The sequence below is a fragment of the Ceratotherium simum genome, chromosome 40, assembly GCF_057802395.1.
Source record: "Ceratotherium simum simum isolate JZ-2026a chromosome 40, ASM5780239v1, whole genome shotgun sequence".
In the NCBI taxonomy this organism is placed as follows: Eukaryota; Metazoa; Chordata; class Mammalia; order Perissodactyla; family Rhinocerotidae; genus Ceratotherium; species Ceratotherium simum.
The window spans coordinates 15,790,523-15,803,713 of NC_141939.1; the positions used below are offsets into that span (position 1 = coordinate 15,790,523).

The 13,191-nt window shown below is 55.1% G+C and overlaps 1 protein-coding gene across 3 annotated transcripts in view; it reads left to right on the plus strand.

Annotated features, from left to right (window-relative positions):
* SH3RF3 (SH3 domain containing ring finger 3) overlaps positions 1–13,191 on the plus strand; it is a 384,655-nt gene that overhangs the window by 292,719 nt on the left and 78,745 nt on the right. For all 3 annotated transcript variants that reach the window (XR_015550333.1, XM_087426348.1, XM_087426349.1), the window contains 2 exons: positions 10,352–10,522; positions 12,718–12,971. Coding sequence is in view for 2 of the 3 variants with exons in the window: in XM_087426348.1 (XP_087282474.1) it covers positions 10,352–10,522; positions 12,718–12,971 (425 nt within the window). In the remaining variant the exon portion in view is untranslated. The remainder of the gene's footprint in view (positions 1–10,351; positions 10,523–12,717; positions 12,972–13,191) is intronic.

Below are 13,191 nucleotides of genomic sequence, written 5' to 3' on the forward strand. Positions count from 1 at the left end.
GTGTCCACAGGAGACCCTTGGACCCTAATGTAGTTCCCCAAATGAGAGACGGGACACGATGAGTTCTTCAAGGACAAGGCCCAGGTGTTTCATTTTGGGGTCGCCCCCCAAATGAATGCCTCACACGCAGGCTCTCAATGACTGTTGACTTGTTCAGTGCGAGCCAAAGCCTTTCCTGTCCTGGGTGCGCACGGCTCCTGGTGTCGGCCCAAAGTCCCCAGCTCTTATGCGTCAGGTCAGCCCCCCAAGAAGGCTGCTCTGTCTTTGAGGCCCAAAAGGTAATAAGTTCCAAGAATATCACTCTCCAAGTGTTGTGAGTACATTCTGGAGGCCTCAACCGTGCACAGACCTTCCATGTCATGGAGGCCTTTTTAATTTGGTGCAGAGTATGGAGGGACCTCTTTCTCCCCTGGCCCTGCTCTGCCATGGCGGACAAGGGGGTCACTGTAGTCCTCAGCCCTCTGCTCTCTCCCTCTCTGCCTCACTCCTAGAGCATGGCTGTCCCTGTTTGGGTTGACATTTTCATTTGGGTAACACAAGGGAGACTTACGTGTCAGATAATGTTCTTCAGAGGATGGTGAGTGATTTGGCAGGATTGTGTCCGCTGGTCACGGTGGCCATCTGAGCAGCAGATGAATCGTGGCTGGCGTGACTACGATTGGCTGTTGTAAATTCAATGTGTGCATTCCCTGGCTGTTTATACCAAGTAACAAGCATCATGGCAAGTCCTATCACGGACGTTACAGTGCTGTGCATGATGCACTTCGAGAGCATGACCTTTGAAATCACATTTTTCATTTTATTCCTGGGGAGGGAAAGATTACATTGACCTCAGTGGTTTATCAAGTAGGGGATTAGCCTGAGCACTCGCCCATCCTGTTTAGCTCCAAGAAGTTAGTGGCCCCATGCTTAGTGGTGACAGGTGTTTGGGGTGGGACTGTGGAGGCTCTTTACCTGACTGTTCTTCCCAAACAGTACCAGAAGTCCTGTTCAGAGGTCTGAGACAGTGTGAGGGGCACTACCTTCACATAAACTGCGGTGAGCAGGAGAGTCTGCCAGCGGGAATGGCCCGGGCCTCCAAGGCGTGCCGGCGGGGCTGAGGGAAGGCCAGTGACAGCCCCTCGCTCTGCAGTCCTCTGCAGCATGTGGGTCCAGTCATGTGCCTTGAAACGTTAGCCCGTGCAGTTGAAAGGCCTGCTTTCTCTGGTCGGCACTGGCGGCAGGATGTTGCTCTCGTCCTCTCCTCCTGGCGTGTGAAAGATTTCCGCGGGCACTGATTTCCTGAGGGTGCGGTGGTGCTGAGACACATGAGGGCCTCTCGGTTTGCCCACCCAGTGCATGGAGGTGGCTGCTCATCTTTAGGGACCTTGATGCACTCAGACCCACAGGATCCCACGCCCTGTCTTCTCACCTCATCGGGCTTGTCTGCTCTTCATCTGCCTGACCTGCCGTGCTTCCCGGGGGCAGAAATGAGTGTCTGGTCCTGGAGGCCATGCTGCGAGTTGGAGGCAGCCCAGATTGCTGGGTCTGAAGATCTAAAGGTCAGTAGGGAAGACTGTGACGGGGCCACCACTCAGGCTGGGGGTTATGTCTCACCTCCACTTCTCCGTGGGCGTCTCAGAGCCAGACAAGGAGAGGGAAGACCACGGGGGCAGGAAGAGAGCCGAGGACAGGCGAGGATGGGTCTGAGCCACCTCCACAGGCATCTGGCACCTTCAGCAGTTTGGCCAAGTCTCCTGAAAGCTCTGCTGAGGAGTCATGGCGCTGGAGGTGGGGGAAAAGCACAAGGGTCAGGTGGACAAACCCAAGTCGGACTGCCACTCCCTAGCTCTCCCACTGCCCGCGTGAGGGCTCCTAGAGCCTCGCTCTGGGGAACTGAATGCAGCTCACCGTCTGAGAAGGAAACTTCCACAGGCAGATGAGATGAGTGAGATTCGTTCCTGTGGGAAAACCAAGAGCCTCCTGAAGTGTGTGACTACCTGAATGCCACCTGGGTGGCCTGGAGTCTCATCAGGGAGGCCGGAGAAAGACGAGGAGAGTGGGAGGGGGTTGCCTGCAGACCAGGAAGGGAAGCCCGAGGGGCAGCAGGCAGCATGTTCCTGCCAGTGCACGGGGTGGAGGGGCATCCCTGATCCTGTGCCGGAGCTGCTCCTAGGGGACCCATCTGTGGCCAGGGCAGTCACACAGGCCAGGCTGTGGTCGCCCTCCTTGTGCCCCCACCTCTGTTAGTCTTGAGGGTCAAGAGGTTGATGAGCTACCTTCTAATGACTGCGTGGCCCCCGTGTTCTGACATTAAGAAAGAGACTGGTGAGGAGACCATGCCCCGCACAGGAGAGGGGAGTCTTCCACAACACATCCGTCACATGGAGGCTGGTTCTGTGCTCCCATCTGCGATGGGCTTGATTAGTGTGAGGTCAGTGCCCCAGAACCCAGTAACATAAGTCCCTGCCGAGGCCACGGTGAAGCCACCATCCAGCCTTTTCTGACAGCGCCTGGCCTCACCGTCCCCGCCTCCAGGATCATGGCACCCGCCCCCAGAGTGTGGAGAAGGTGACCCCTGCTGCTCAGATCACCTTTAAGGAGAGAGCAAACTAGGCCCCAAGCAGGGAGGGAGTGGGAGAAACGCATGTGGGAGCAGCAGGACCCCCTGAGCAGATAGGGGACTCTGGCAGGCAGAGATTGGATCCTGGGAAAGGTGCTGGCAGGCCGGCAGGCAGCGACAGAAAGGAGCTACTCCTGAGCCAGTGCGAGCCGGGTGGGCGGTGGGAGAGTCCCCAGCAGCACCAGGTTTGTCCAGGTCAGGTTTCCTAGAAGCCGACCCCGAGGCTGAGGCTTGCTGGGGGCGGCTCCCAGAAGCCGTGCCCGTGGGGAAGCGAGGCTCTGAACAGTGGCTGCAGGAAGCCCAGCTGACCCTCTGGGAGCTCTGGACCCTGGCAGCCCTTCAGATTCCCCACCCAAAGCGAGCCCATGTGGACTCCAGGCTGCCCTTGGAGGGGCACGGTGAAGCTGCGCCCTGCGGGAAAATTCCCACTGAGGGGCACCGCGGCACCGTGAGCAGCCGTGGCCCACTCTGAGGGACAGTGCTGTGGCCTTGGGTGGGGACCAGGGCTGGGCATCACCACACCCAGACAGAATGCAGCAGAACTACCTGGAGGGCTTGTTGAAGCCCAAATTGCTGGGTCTCACCCAGTAGCTCTGGGGTGAGACCCTGAATGTGCATCTCGAACAAGTTCCCCAGTGATGCGGATGCTGCTGCCTGCCCCTTAGGGGTCGCTGCTCTACAGCCCCGCAGGCACACTTCCCGTGAGTTCAGTGTGGGAGAGACGCCAGTCCCTGCGCCGGCCTCCCAGCCACACTGCCCCCACCTTCTTCCTTCCCTGGACTCCCAACATTGGGTTCCACTGGGAGAACCTTGTCTGAACAGCTGCTGAGTTCTCCCTGATTCTCTCCTCTGAGCACCTGCACCCACAGTTAGCCCTGTCTGCAGTGCCTCGTCACCTCACAGCCCCCTCAGCTCAGCTGTCACCTCCTTCAGGAGGACTTACTGGCCTTCCGAGTGTGCGTGGTCCCCTCCCAGGCCCCGTGGCATCCTGTGTAGACCCTAGCATGGCACCTTTGCCATCCATCTCCCCCTCCCCAGGAGCTGGCTGCACCTGGCTGTCATTCGGTAGACATCTATTGAATCAACAATCAATGAGTGGGCACGTGTCTCACTAATCTGAGCCCGTGTGGCCCTGGCAACCAGAGGAGCAGGAGCACAGATCTTTGCAGGAGGAATGGGAAAAATCTTTCACATATTTTAGAAGACACATGAGTAAGCCATCACATAGAGGAGAAGGGGCGAGAAATTAATGAAGGCACTGAAATCCTGTCATTCCCTCCTTGATGACAGCGGAAGGGAAGTCTGTAGACAGTTAACAGCAAGTGAAGATCTTGCTATAGAAATGAGCGAGTGATTCAGGGAGTGCTGTGCCCAGATTCCCAATAGGCTGCATGTAAGAACAGACAGTGCGCGATAGCAAGCTGAGTGTCACAGCTCCCGCCGTGTCCAGCCTGTGCCCTGTCTGTGCGAGGGCGCCTGGGGAAGGCGGTGTGGGGCCTGGCGCTACACTCCTGACTCATACTTGCAGGGCTGCCTGGAGGAGTGGGCACCTTTTCCTAATTGGAGTAAAAGCCCCATATTGGCTACAGGGCGATGGGGAAGAAGGCATTCTGAGCCAAATTCTCCTACTATTGCCTTAAATAAGGTATTTTTAGTACCAGCCTTTTTTGTGTGAATCCACAGAGGTGAATTCTGGGCCTGGAGGGGCAGCCCCTGTCTGATCTATGTGTGTTTTTGAGACCGCCCTGAGCCCTCCGTGGAGGTCTGCATAAAGCTGCCAAGGCCTTTCGAAGGAACAAAACGTGAGAGTCGGGCCCTGGGAACCAGAAGGACGAGCACCATGTGGTGCCACCTGCTTCTGCCCTGTTTCCCAGCAGGCCCGCAGGCCCGCGCTCGGCTGTGGCCCCCGCAGGCTCCGTGAGGACAGGCCTGCAGCTCGCCCAGAGACTGCCAGCACTCGCAGTGCTGGCAGGGCGCGGCCGAGGGGACGTGGGTGGAAAGGGAGTGGAGAGCTGGCACCCCTGTGGCCGTCACTCGGAGCCTAGACTGAGTGATGTGGTGCCCGGAGCAGGGGCTGGGAGAGCTGCAGGTGTCCGGCTGAGAGCGGGCTGGGTCATCCTCTGTTCAAGTGTGGTCCGTCTGGTGCTTCTTCTTGAGTCATCGGAAAGGAAAGCAGACGCCCTGTGACATATTCTCTTCCTCCAGGCCAGCGCCCCGCCCAGCACGAGCCAAGTGCCAGATTTACAGAAACCACACGCAGAAAAACGACCTGGCAGATCCATCTGCGTTTGGTTTCCCCCCGAGGCACCCAAAGGAAAAATAAGTAGGAGGGGCAGAGATTTTTCAAGGTGAAGTCAGATTTATTTATATCCCAGTTCCCCCGGCAACACATAGCTAGAGGGCACACTTGGAATATTGAGGCCAGAGGAGGGATTACTCATCGACAGAGTAAATTTAAAATAAAGATGAGGCCGGCTCCGTGGCTTAGCGGTTAAGTGCGCGCGCTCTGATGCTGGCGGCCCGGGTTCGGGTCCCGGGCGCGCCCCGAGGCACCACTTCTCTGTCCAACGCGAGGCCGAGTCCCACGTACAGCAACTAGAAGGATGTGAACCTATGACATACAACTATCTGCTGGGGCTTTGGGGGGAAAAAAATGAATAAATAAAAAATCTAAAAAAAAATAAAAATAAAAAAAAATAAAATAAAATAAAGATGAAAAGAGCAAGCGCGTTAGTACCCTAGTGCAAATTGGTGCAGGACCCCCTATGCTGTGGGCCCCACGGCTCCCCGTCTCCAGACCTGGCCTCGCCTGGGCAACCTCAGCGGGCCTGCCGGCCTCCTCCACAGCCTCACATGGGGCCCTGCCCGGTCCTTGGGGCCACAGAACGCCACCTGCCTCTAACTTGCTGTGTAAGCACAGATGCTCCATCTTCTTGAGCCTCGGTTTCCTTAGCTGTGATATGGGGGTAATCCCAGCCTCAGAGTTCACGTGGGGCTTGTGTAAGACCGTGTGAGAGGCTGGCCCATGGTAAAGGCCAGTTTCCTGCCCTCTGCCCTTGTCTTGCCTCAGCCCGTGGCTCATGCACCTGGGGTGGAGGTGCAGCTCTGCACAACTGTCCATAAGGCCCCCATACATCAACTCCTGACAAATAAGGTAAAATCAGAGTTTTTTATTTTATTTTATTTTATTTTTGTGAAGAAGATCAGCCCTGAGCTAACATCCATGCTAATCCTCCTCTTTTTGCTGAGGAAGACCGGCTCTGAGCTAACATCTATTGCCAATCCTCCACCTTTTTTTTTTCCTCCAAAGTCCCAGTAGATAGTTGTATGTCATAGTTGCACATCCTTCTAGTTGCTGTATCGCGGCCTCAGCATGGACGGAGAAGCGGTGCGTCAGTGCACGCCCGGGATCCGAACCCGGGCCACGAGTAGCGGAGCGTGCGCACTTAACCGCTAAGCCATGGGGCCGGCCCAAATCAGAGTTTTTGACTTTGTTGACTTTGAGAGCTGTGCTTCGAGGAAGAGGGGCATGTCGCCCCTCGGGTGCGATGGCGTTGATGGCATCCTTGGAAATGGCACTGTCTGCCCTGCCTGTTGTTAGGCCCTGAGAGTTGTCTGTCTCATGGGTCATCTAATAAATAAAAGGGCTGAAATATCCACTTCCCACTGTGAGGAATCTGGACTGTCCGTGTGAACAGGCATGATGAGGATAAATCCAAATCCACCTCTGGCAAACCGACCTAAAGGATGCTGTCTCTCAGCAGGTCCTGTGCCCACTTGGGCGCAGGAGGGGTGGTGCTGATGTCCCTGCTGCGCGGCACTGTGGTCCACACACGTCGTCCAACTTGAACAAACTGGGCAGCAAACGTCCAGCCAAGTTCACCTCTTGGCTGCCTGTACTGCTGCCTTTATTACTTCATTAGGAACCATGTCTGTGTTTATCTAAAATAAAAATGGAATTTGAAAGAAGACTTTGCTGACTTAAAAGTCTTAATCAAGATGGCTTGATGCCCACAATCTAAAGAATCCTCATTTTTCTTTTGATGGGGAAGGATGAAAACAGCCCTTTTATGCTGAGAAGTGAACACAAAGCCCTTGTGCCCTTAAATGGCATGGGGATCCTAAAATGCTGAGTGGAAGATGATCAGCTCATTCCCGAAGACAGTGAGCTCTCAGTTGTTTGATGGCTCCTCCCCCCGGATCACAAACGTGATTGTTAACAGTTCAGATGCTTTGTAGGGTATTTATTGCAGTTGCTAACACTTGCTTTATTTTTAAAGTCTGGAGGGTGAATTTCCCGCCCTGGAAGTTGGGTGCTCGTCGACATGGCTCACTGAGCCAGCTGTGGGAGGTGCGGGCCCCAGTCCCTGGGCTGCTGAGCCAATATGAGCCGTGTACACTAGTCACCTGGGGTCTGTCCTTTCTCTGGCAAGGACAGCTTCTTGTTTGGCAGGTGATTGGGAGCAGGGTCCCCTTGTCCATAGCTTCACTCTCCACATGGCTGACGGACGGTGCAGATGTCCCTCTGAAGTCACCCAGGTCCCAGAGGCTGGAAGGGTAGGTGGAGGGGTCAGGAAAGAAGTCCCAGTCAAAGACACCCTTTTCTAGGCCACCCGCCATGCCCTGTTTAGAGGGACCCTTGACACCTCCGAGGGCTGGAAGAGCCTGTTTGGCATCTCTGTTAAAAGAAGCTCTTTCAAGTCCAGGGTCTACTCCCCTCTGTGGCCCACCTCTCCTCCCTCCACCTATCTGGGTCATTTCCCCCCCTAATATACAGTATATATTCCTTGGTAAAGCTTCCCTGAGCCAAGGTTTGCTGGGTCCCCTCAGCTAGAGATGTGTCTACATGGTCCCCTTCCTCCAGGCTGGACTCGGGTTTCCCTCTGCACTGGCACTCAGCCTTCTCAGGATGTAGACGTGGCCACAAGTCAGCAGGTGGCTGCCTCTTGATGGGATCCTAGCTAAGGACAGGATGATCTGTCACAAGAGGTCACAGCTGCTCAGAATTCCCCAGATCCCACAAGAGTGTGGTGAGAAGTGGGGGAGATGAGAGGGGAGGGGAGGGAATTGAAACTCTCAACCTAGTACCCTCCCTGAGGAGGTCGGCCCATGGTGAAACCTCCATGTACGAAAGGAGCCTTTGGAAAAGGGGTCTTCAGTAAGGCAGAGCTCTGGACAACAGCCCCCGGGGCTTGGCTGGCAGGAAACCTGAGGTGTAACACTTGCCCTGTCGCGTGTTCTGTGATCTGAGGCCACACGTGCATGGCGCTGCTCAGGTGGACGGAAACTCCGCACAGTGCCATTCCAGCACACCAAGTGATGGCCCCGTGGCCCAGTCCTTCCAGGGACGTGTTCAACAGCCTGCGGCCGGCAGTGACCCAGAGGGCGGAGAAGGGATGTACGTGAGGCCCACGGGACTCGATCTTCTCCTGGGCCTGGCGGTGGAGGAGCAGGGCTGGCGGAGCGCAGGCCGTGTGGTGGGGCCAGAGTCCACTCTGTGCTGTCCAGGCTCCGCACAGGCCCAGGAGTGGGTGGCACAGAACCTCAGTCCCCAAGCCTTGTTTAACAAGCCGTGGGAAGAGAGCCCGTGTCTGTCCGTACGCTGTGCAGAGGGAGCAGGGCAGCACATGGTTCCTCTCTCCCTGACGGAACGGGACTGTTTGGCGTGGTCTGTGTTCCACACACGCACGCCCCAAGGAGCCGTCACCCCGGCTTGGCCTTCTGCTCCTGGCCGCCGTGCATTCACCGGCCACAGAATCAAAAAGATTGTTCTCACATCAGGAAGAGACAGAACAAGGCAAACAAACAGGATTTATGCTTCAATTATGTTTCCTTGAGAGCAGGCACGAAAAGTTGTGCATCATCTTTATGGGGTCGCAGGCCTCCCACAGACCCAGCCTTCTTTTCTCTTTTCCTCTTTCCTGTGCCTGAGCCCCAGCTGTGGGGGTCCCCTCCTCCTCCTCCCGGAATAGGAGAAGGACACACAGTGTCCGTGGTGTAGAGGCAGTGTTCACGTGACTTTTCCATTTGTAGCCATTCTTCTGTCGCCATCAAAGAGCTCCCTGGGAGTCATCAAATGTGGAAACACAAAGATGCCACCGGGTCTCTTCATTTGTCACCTGGGCACTGCGTCAAAACATGGATCTTTACGCCCATGAAAGCGAGGTGTCCTCGCTGGTGACGGCTTCGTTTATCCGCCCTGAAATGCAGAGTCCTTCCTAGTTGTCAGTGTTTATCTTTTCAAGCAGAGAAAGAAGTAGAGATGTGAGCCACCTTTCATCCTGCGATGTCCCTACGGGGAGGGGCTGAGGGTGGGAAGCCTGGAGACAAAGCAGGTCAACAGGGCTCCTCCCTGGAGGAAAAGCAGAGGTTGTGCAGGCAAAGCGGTCTGTAGGATTAGGAGGTTGGAAGGGGTGGCAGATTTTATTCTATTTTACCTTATTTTACTTTATTTTAAGACCAAGCCATCTTTACTCTCTTCAGGATTCTCATTCTGTTCTGGCATATTCCTCACTAGGCCTCCTAGACCCAGGAGGCCTCCTCTCTTCCACTTGAACCCTAGTGAGTTCTGTCCCATTTCTGGATTCCCTACTTAGAAGGCCCTCCTAGGGTCAGGAGGGAGCTGGGGGGTTGGGGAGCCTCCTCAGAGCCCCAGAGATGCTGCCGTGCACGAGCCCCAAGGAGCCACAGCCCTGGGAAGAGTCAGCGTGTCCCCCAAGTAGTCCATCCTGGTGGGAGAGCCAGGAGATGACACATCTTTAAAATCCATCTTTCGTCTCCTACTGATCTGAAGCCACCACCCACTCTCCAGCCTGAATCTTGTAAGCAAATATAGTTGCCTGATCCAGTTCTCTCCATCAGTTCAAAACCAGACATTCCCCAGACCCCCAAGGTAGGAAAGCACTGTGCAAGGATTACCCAGCCCTTACAAGTACCCGGGAGGTTGGGGACGAGGACCGCCGAGTACTTCACATGAGTGCTCGCCCAAGGTCAAGGGCTAACTTCCAGGCACAGCTTTTGAACCCCAGGCTAGGATTTACAACACTAAGTTTGTTCTTTGCATGTCTTCAAAGAAAAATAGAATTTAAATAATTAGTCCTGGTACAAATATTGCAAGCAAGAATGCAACCAAGAATTCCCTTAACTAGACTCTTCTTTAAAAAGGGCCTCTGAGCTCTCTTCCAGCTCAGATTGATTGGCAAAGCCAGGCGGGCAAGCCAGGGCCAGGTCAGACTAAATGGGGAAAACCCACCCAGACTTGCTTAGTTCACTCTCCATTTTCCCTATAGTTTTCTCTTGACAATCAGGCTTTAGAAAAAAAATGGAGGGGCCCTAATTCCTGACCCCCAGGGATCTAGTTCTGCCCCAACCCCAGGGCCTTGGATGAGGCGCATAGCCTCACTGAGCCGTCAGATGGAAGGTGGTGCCGAGTGCCCCCTACCAGGCCCTCAAAGGGCTGTGGAGGGATTGTGGGCTCTAGGATCACCAGGCAGAGCCCTGTCCCTCCCTGTGCATCCTCCCAGAACCTGGTTCTGCTGATGTGCCGTGGCCGTGCTGGGTGCCCCCCCACTGCCTCGCCGGTTATATTGTGAGCAGTAGGTCAGATGCAGTGTGTGAGCCCCACAGCATCAGCTACTCTTTTCAGGTTGGGTTCGTCCACAGATGAGCTCACATGTGACCAAGTGATGCCACGTGGCCCTGCCCGCCCGGCCAGCCTCCCTTCATCCTCGGCCCTGCTTCTGCCTGCAGGTACCTGGCGCTCTACGCCTACAAGCCCCAGAAGAGCGACGAGCTGGAGCTGCGCAAGGGCGAGATGTACCGCGTCCTGGAGAAGTGCCGGGACGGCTGGTTCAAGGGCGCGTCCCTGAGGACCGGGCTCTCTGGGGTGTTCCCGGGGAACTACGTGACGCCCGTCTCCAGGTGAGGCCATCACTGCTGGGGGGGCACGCCCCACATCCCCTGCAGCTGTAGTCACTGCCTGAAGGGGCCACCCAGACACACCGTCCAGAAGGCTTCCAGGGCCCCTGCCCAGGGCTCGGCCCTGGGAGCTCAGAGCTCCCCTGGAACCAGGGGTCTGCCTGGCGAGCGTTGCACCTTCTGAACTGGGTTTTGCTTGTCTTTCCCCCAGCCTGCGTGTCATCACATATAGACCTGTTGTACATAGTGCACACACATGTGCATATGTGCAAAGGAAAAATTATATATTCCCAGAAGTTAACAGTTGTTATTGACTGGTAGCATTATGTTTTGAGTAATTAAAATTTCTTTTCCTCCTGTGCTTTCCTGTGTTTTACAAATTTTCTGTTATATTATTTTTATTTTTATTTTTTTGTGAGGAAGATCGGCCCTGAGCTAACATCTGCCAATCCTCCTCTTTTTTGCTGAGGAAGACTGGCCCTGGGCTACCATCTGTGCCCATCCTCCTCCACTTTATATGGGACGCCGCCACAGCATGGCTTGACAAGCGGTGCGTCGGTGCGCGCCCGGGATCCGAACCTGCGAACCCCGGGCCACCGCATCAGAGCATGCGCACCCAACTGCTGGTGCCACCGGGCGGGCCTCTGTTATATTATTTTTATAAAATAGAAAAACGAGTTTTAAAGATTTTGCTAAAGAGGTAATCTCGAGTTGTCTGAGAATTTTCCATTGGGATGAGGGGTCAGCTGCTTGACTTGATTTCTGTCAGCCTCGCTCATGGAACCCTTCCCGGCACAGCCCTGTGTTGACACTCCAGGACTCCCACACAAACTGAAGCTGCGGCCCTTGGGTTCTGCTCTTTTTGGAGCAAGACTGCTATGAAAGAACCTCATGCCTAGACCTTGCAGCGGTGGCTACACTGACTCACACTTTTCAAAGTACCAGGAAGAGTAGGGCCCGCCTGGAGATGGGCTCGCTCACCACCTCATCTGATGGCCTTCTTGGGAAGGCCCGTAATTTGTGAGCCCACTTTCTTCAGTTTTTAAAAATTATTTCCTACGGTAAAATTGAGTTCAACAGGTAGCAGATGTAATTTAAAAAAAAAAAATTCGTGGTTTTGGCTGGCCAGCTGGCAGAGTTCCTTGCTAGAGGAGAATTTCAGGGCAGCTCTAAGGGCTAAGGAGAGAAGGTGCTGCCCTGTGGTCCCTGGACGGCCAACTCCTTTTCCAGGAGGCCCTTCTTCTCGCGGCTATTGTGCAGAAGCCCTGACTTAGTGCCGCATGGGCTCTTCCCTGAGTGAAGTCACGGCCCAGTGGTACCGAGCCATATGGAAGTGAGGCCCTCTGACCCGGCCCAGGAGCCGTGGGCCTGGCAGCGCCTGTTCTCTCGCACATGTGGCTTCTGCTGTCTCACAACTGAGGTCCTGAGGGGACAGAAGGGGAAGTTCACCTGGTTCTTAGACAAATGGAAGATGTTTGATCCCCCAAAACTGAACCCATAGAAGCTTCCAAGCCCCTGGACTCCAGTGGTGCAAATACGTGTAGGGCGAAAGGGTTAAAGCCTGCTTCAGAGTTGCTGTGCTCCTCTTGTATTTCTTACACACTCTAAACTGGTTTCTTCTGGAAACTCTGGGGTGAAAGGGCGTCTATTTCTGGTCTGAAACTGCCAGTTCCCTGACATCCCTCAGAAGGACGCAGTCTGTCTGTGCCTTTTCCCAGAGGCTGGCAGAAACAACAAGGTGGCCATGTCCAGAGGGAGACCGGTCCTTGCTGTCACTTCCCATCACGTGCCAGACGTGTCAAAGCCTTGGGGGATGTGGCTGAGTCATCGTTCCTCCTGGGCGTGTTTGGGGACACAGCTGTTTGTTAGAATTAGTCCAGGCAGTAGCTCTGGTACAAAACATTTGATAGACTGGGGTCATTCCTCTGTTTCTTGGGCTTCTTTACTATCTCTTAGATTCTCACGTTGAGAGTCGGCCCCTGTGAAGGTCTTGTAAAGCGTGCTCTGCTGCCGAGCTTGAGCCCTGGGCATCGTTTGCCTACCGGGGTGATCCTGTCATTGTTTTAGGATCTGCACCTTGGGCTGCATGGCCTTCATCTCTTGGAGCCAGCAGGTACAAGCAGGCCTTTAGCAGTGGCCTGTGTGGTGTGGTTTCAACCTGCGCCCTCACCTGACTTGATTGTGCTTTATTTCCTCAGGGTTCCTGTAGGAGGGGCTGGGCCACCCCGGAATAATGTGGTTGGAGGGTCTCCACTGGCCAAAGGGATGGCCACAACCATCCACCCAGGCGGTGGAAGTCTGAGCAGCCCAGCCACTGCCACCAGGCCTGCCTTTCCCCTCACCACACCCCAGGCCCAGGCCCAGCACCAGGCACCCTCTCCTCCGATGGGCAGCTGTCTGCGGCACTCAGCACAGCCAGCGGCCAGCCAGGCCCGGAGCACCATCCTCACAGGTACGGACCAGGCCCCCAGGGACCTCACTCTGCCAGAAAATTTGACAAGGAAGTGTCTCGGGGACACAAATCGTGAGAAACATTTTTGCCCAGGTCTCAAGCAGTCCACAGTGGGGCAAGTTGTATTTGCTCATCAGAATCATAAACTTCCGCTGATCTCCGGGAAATGTACTGACATCATATTACCCTGTGCTGGCGGCTGAAGTGGATAGAGAATTGA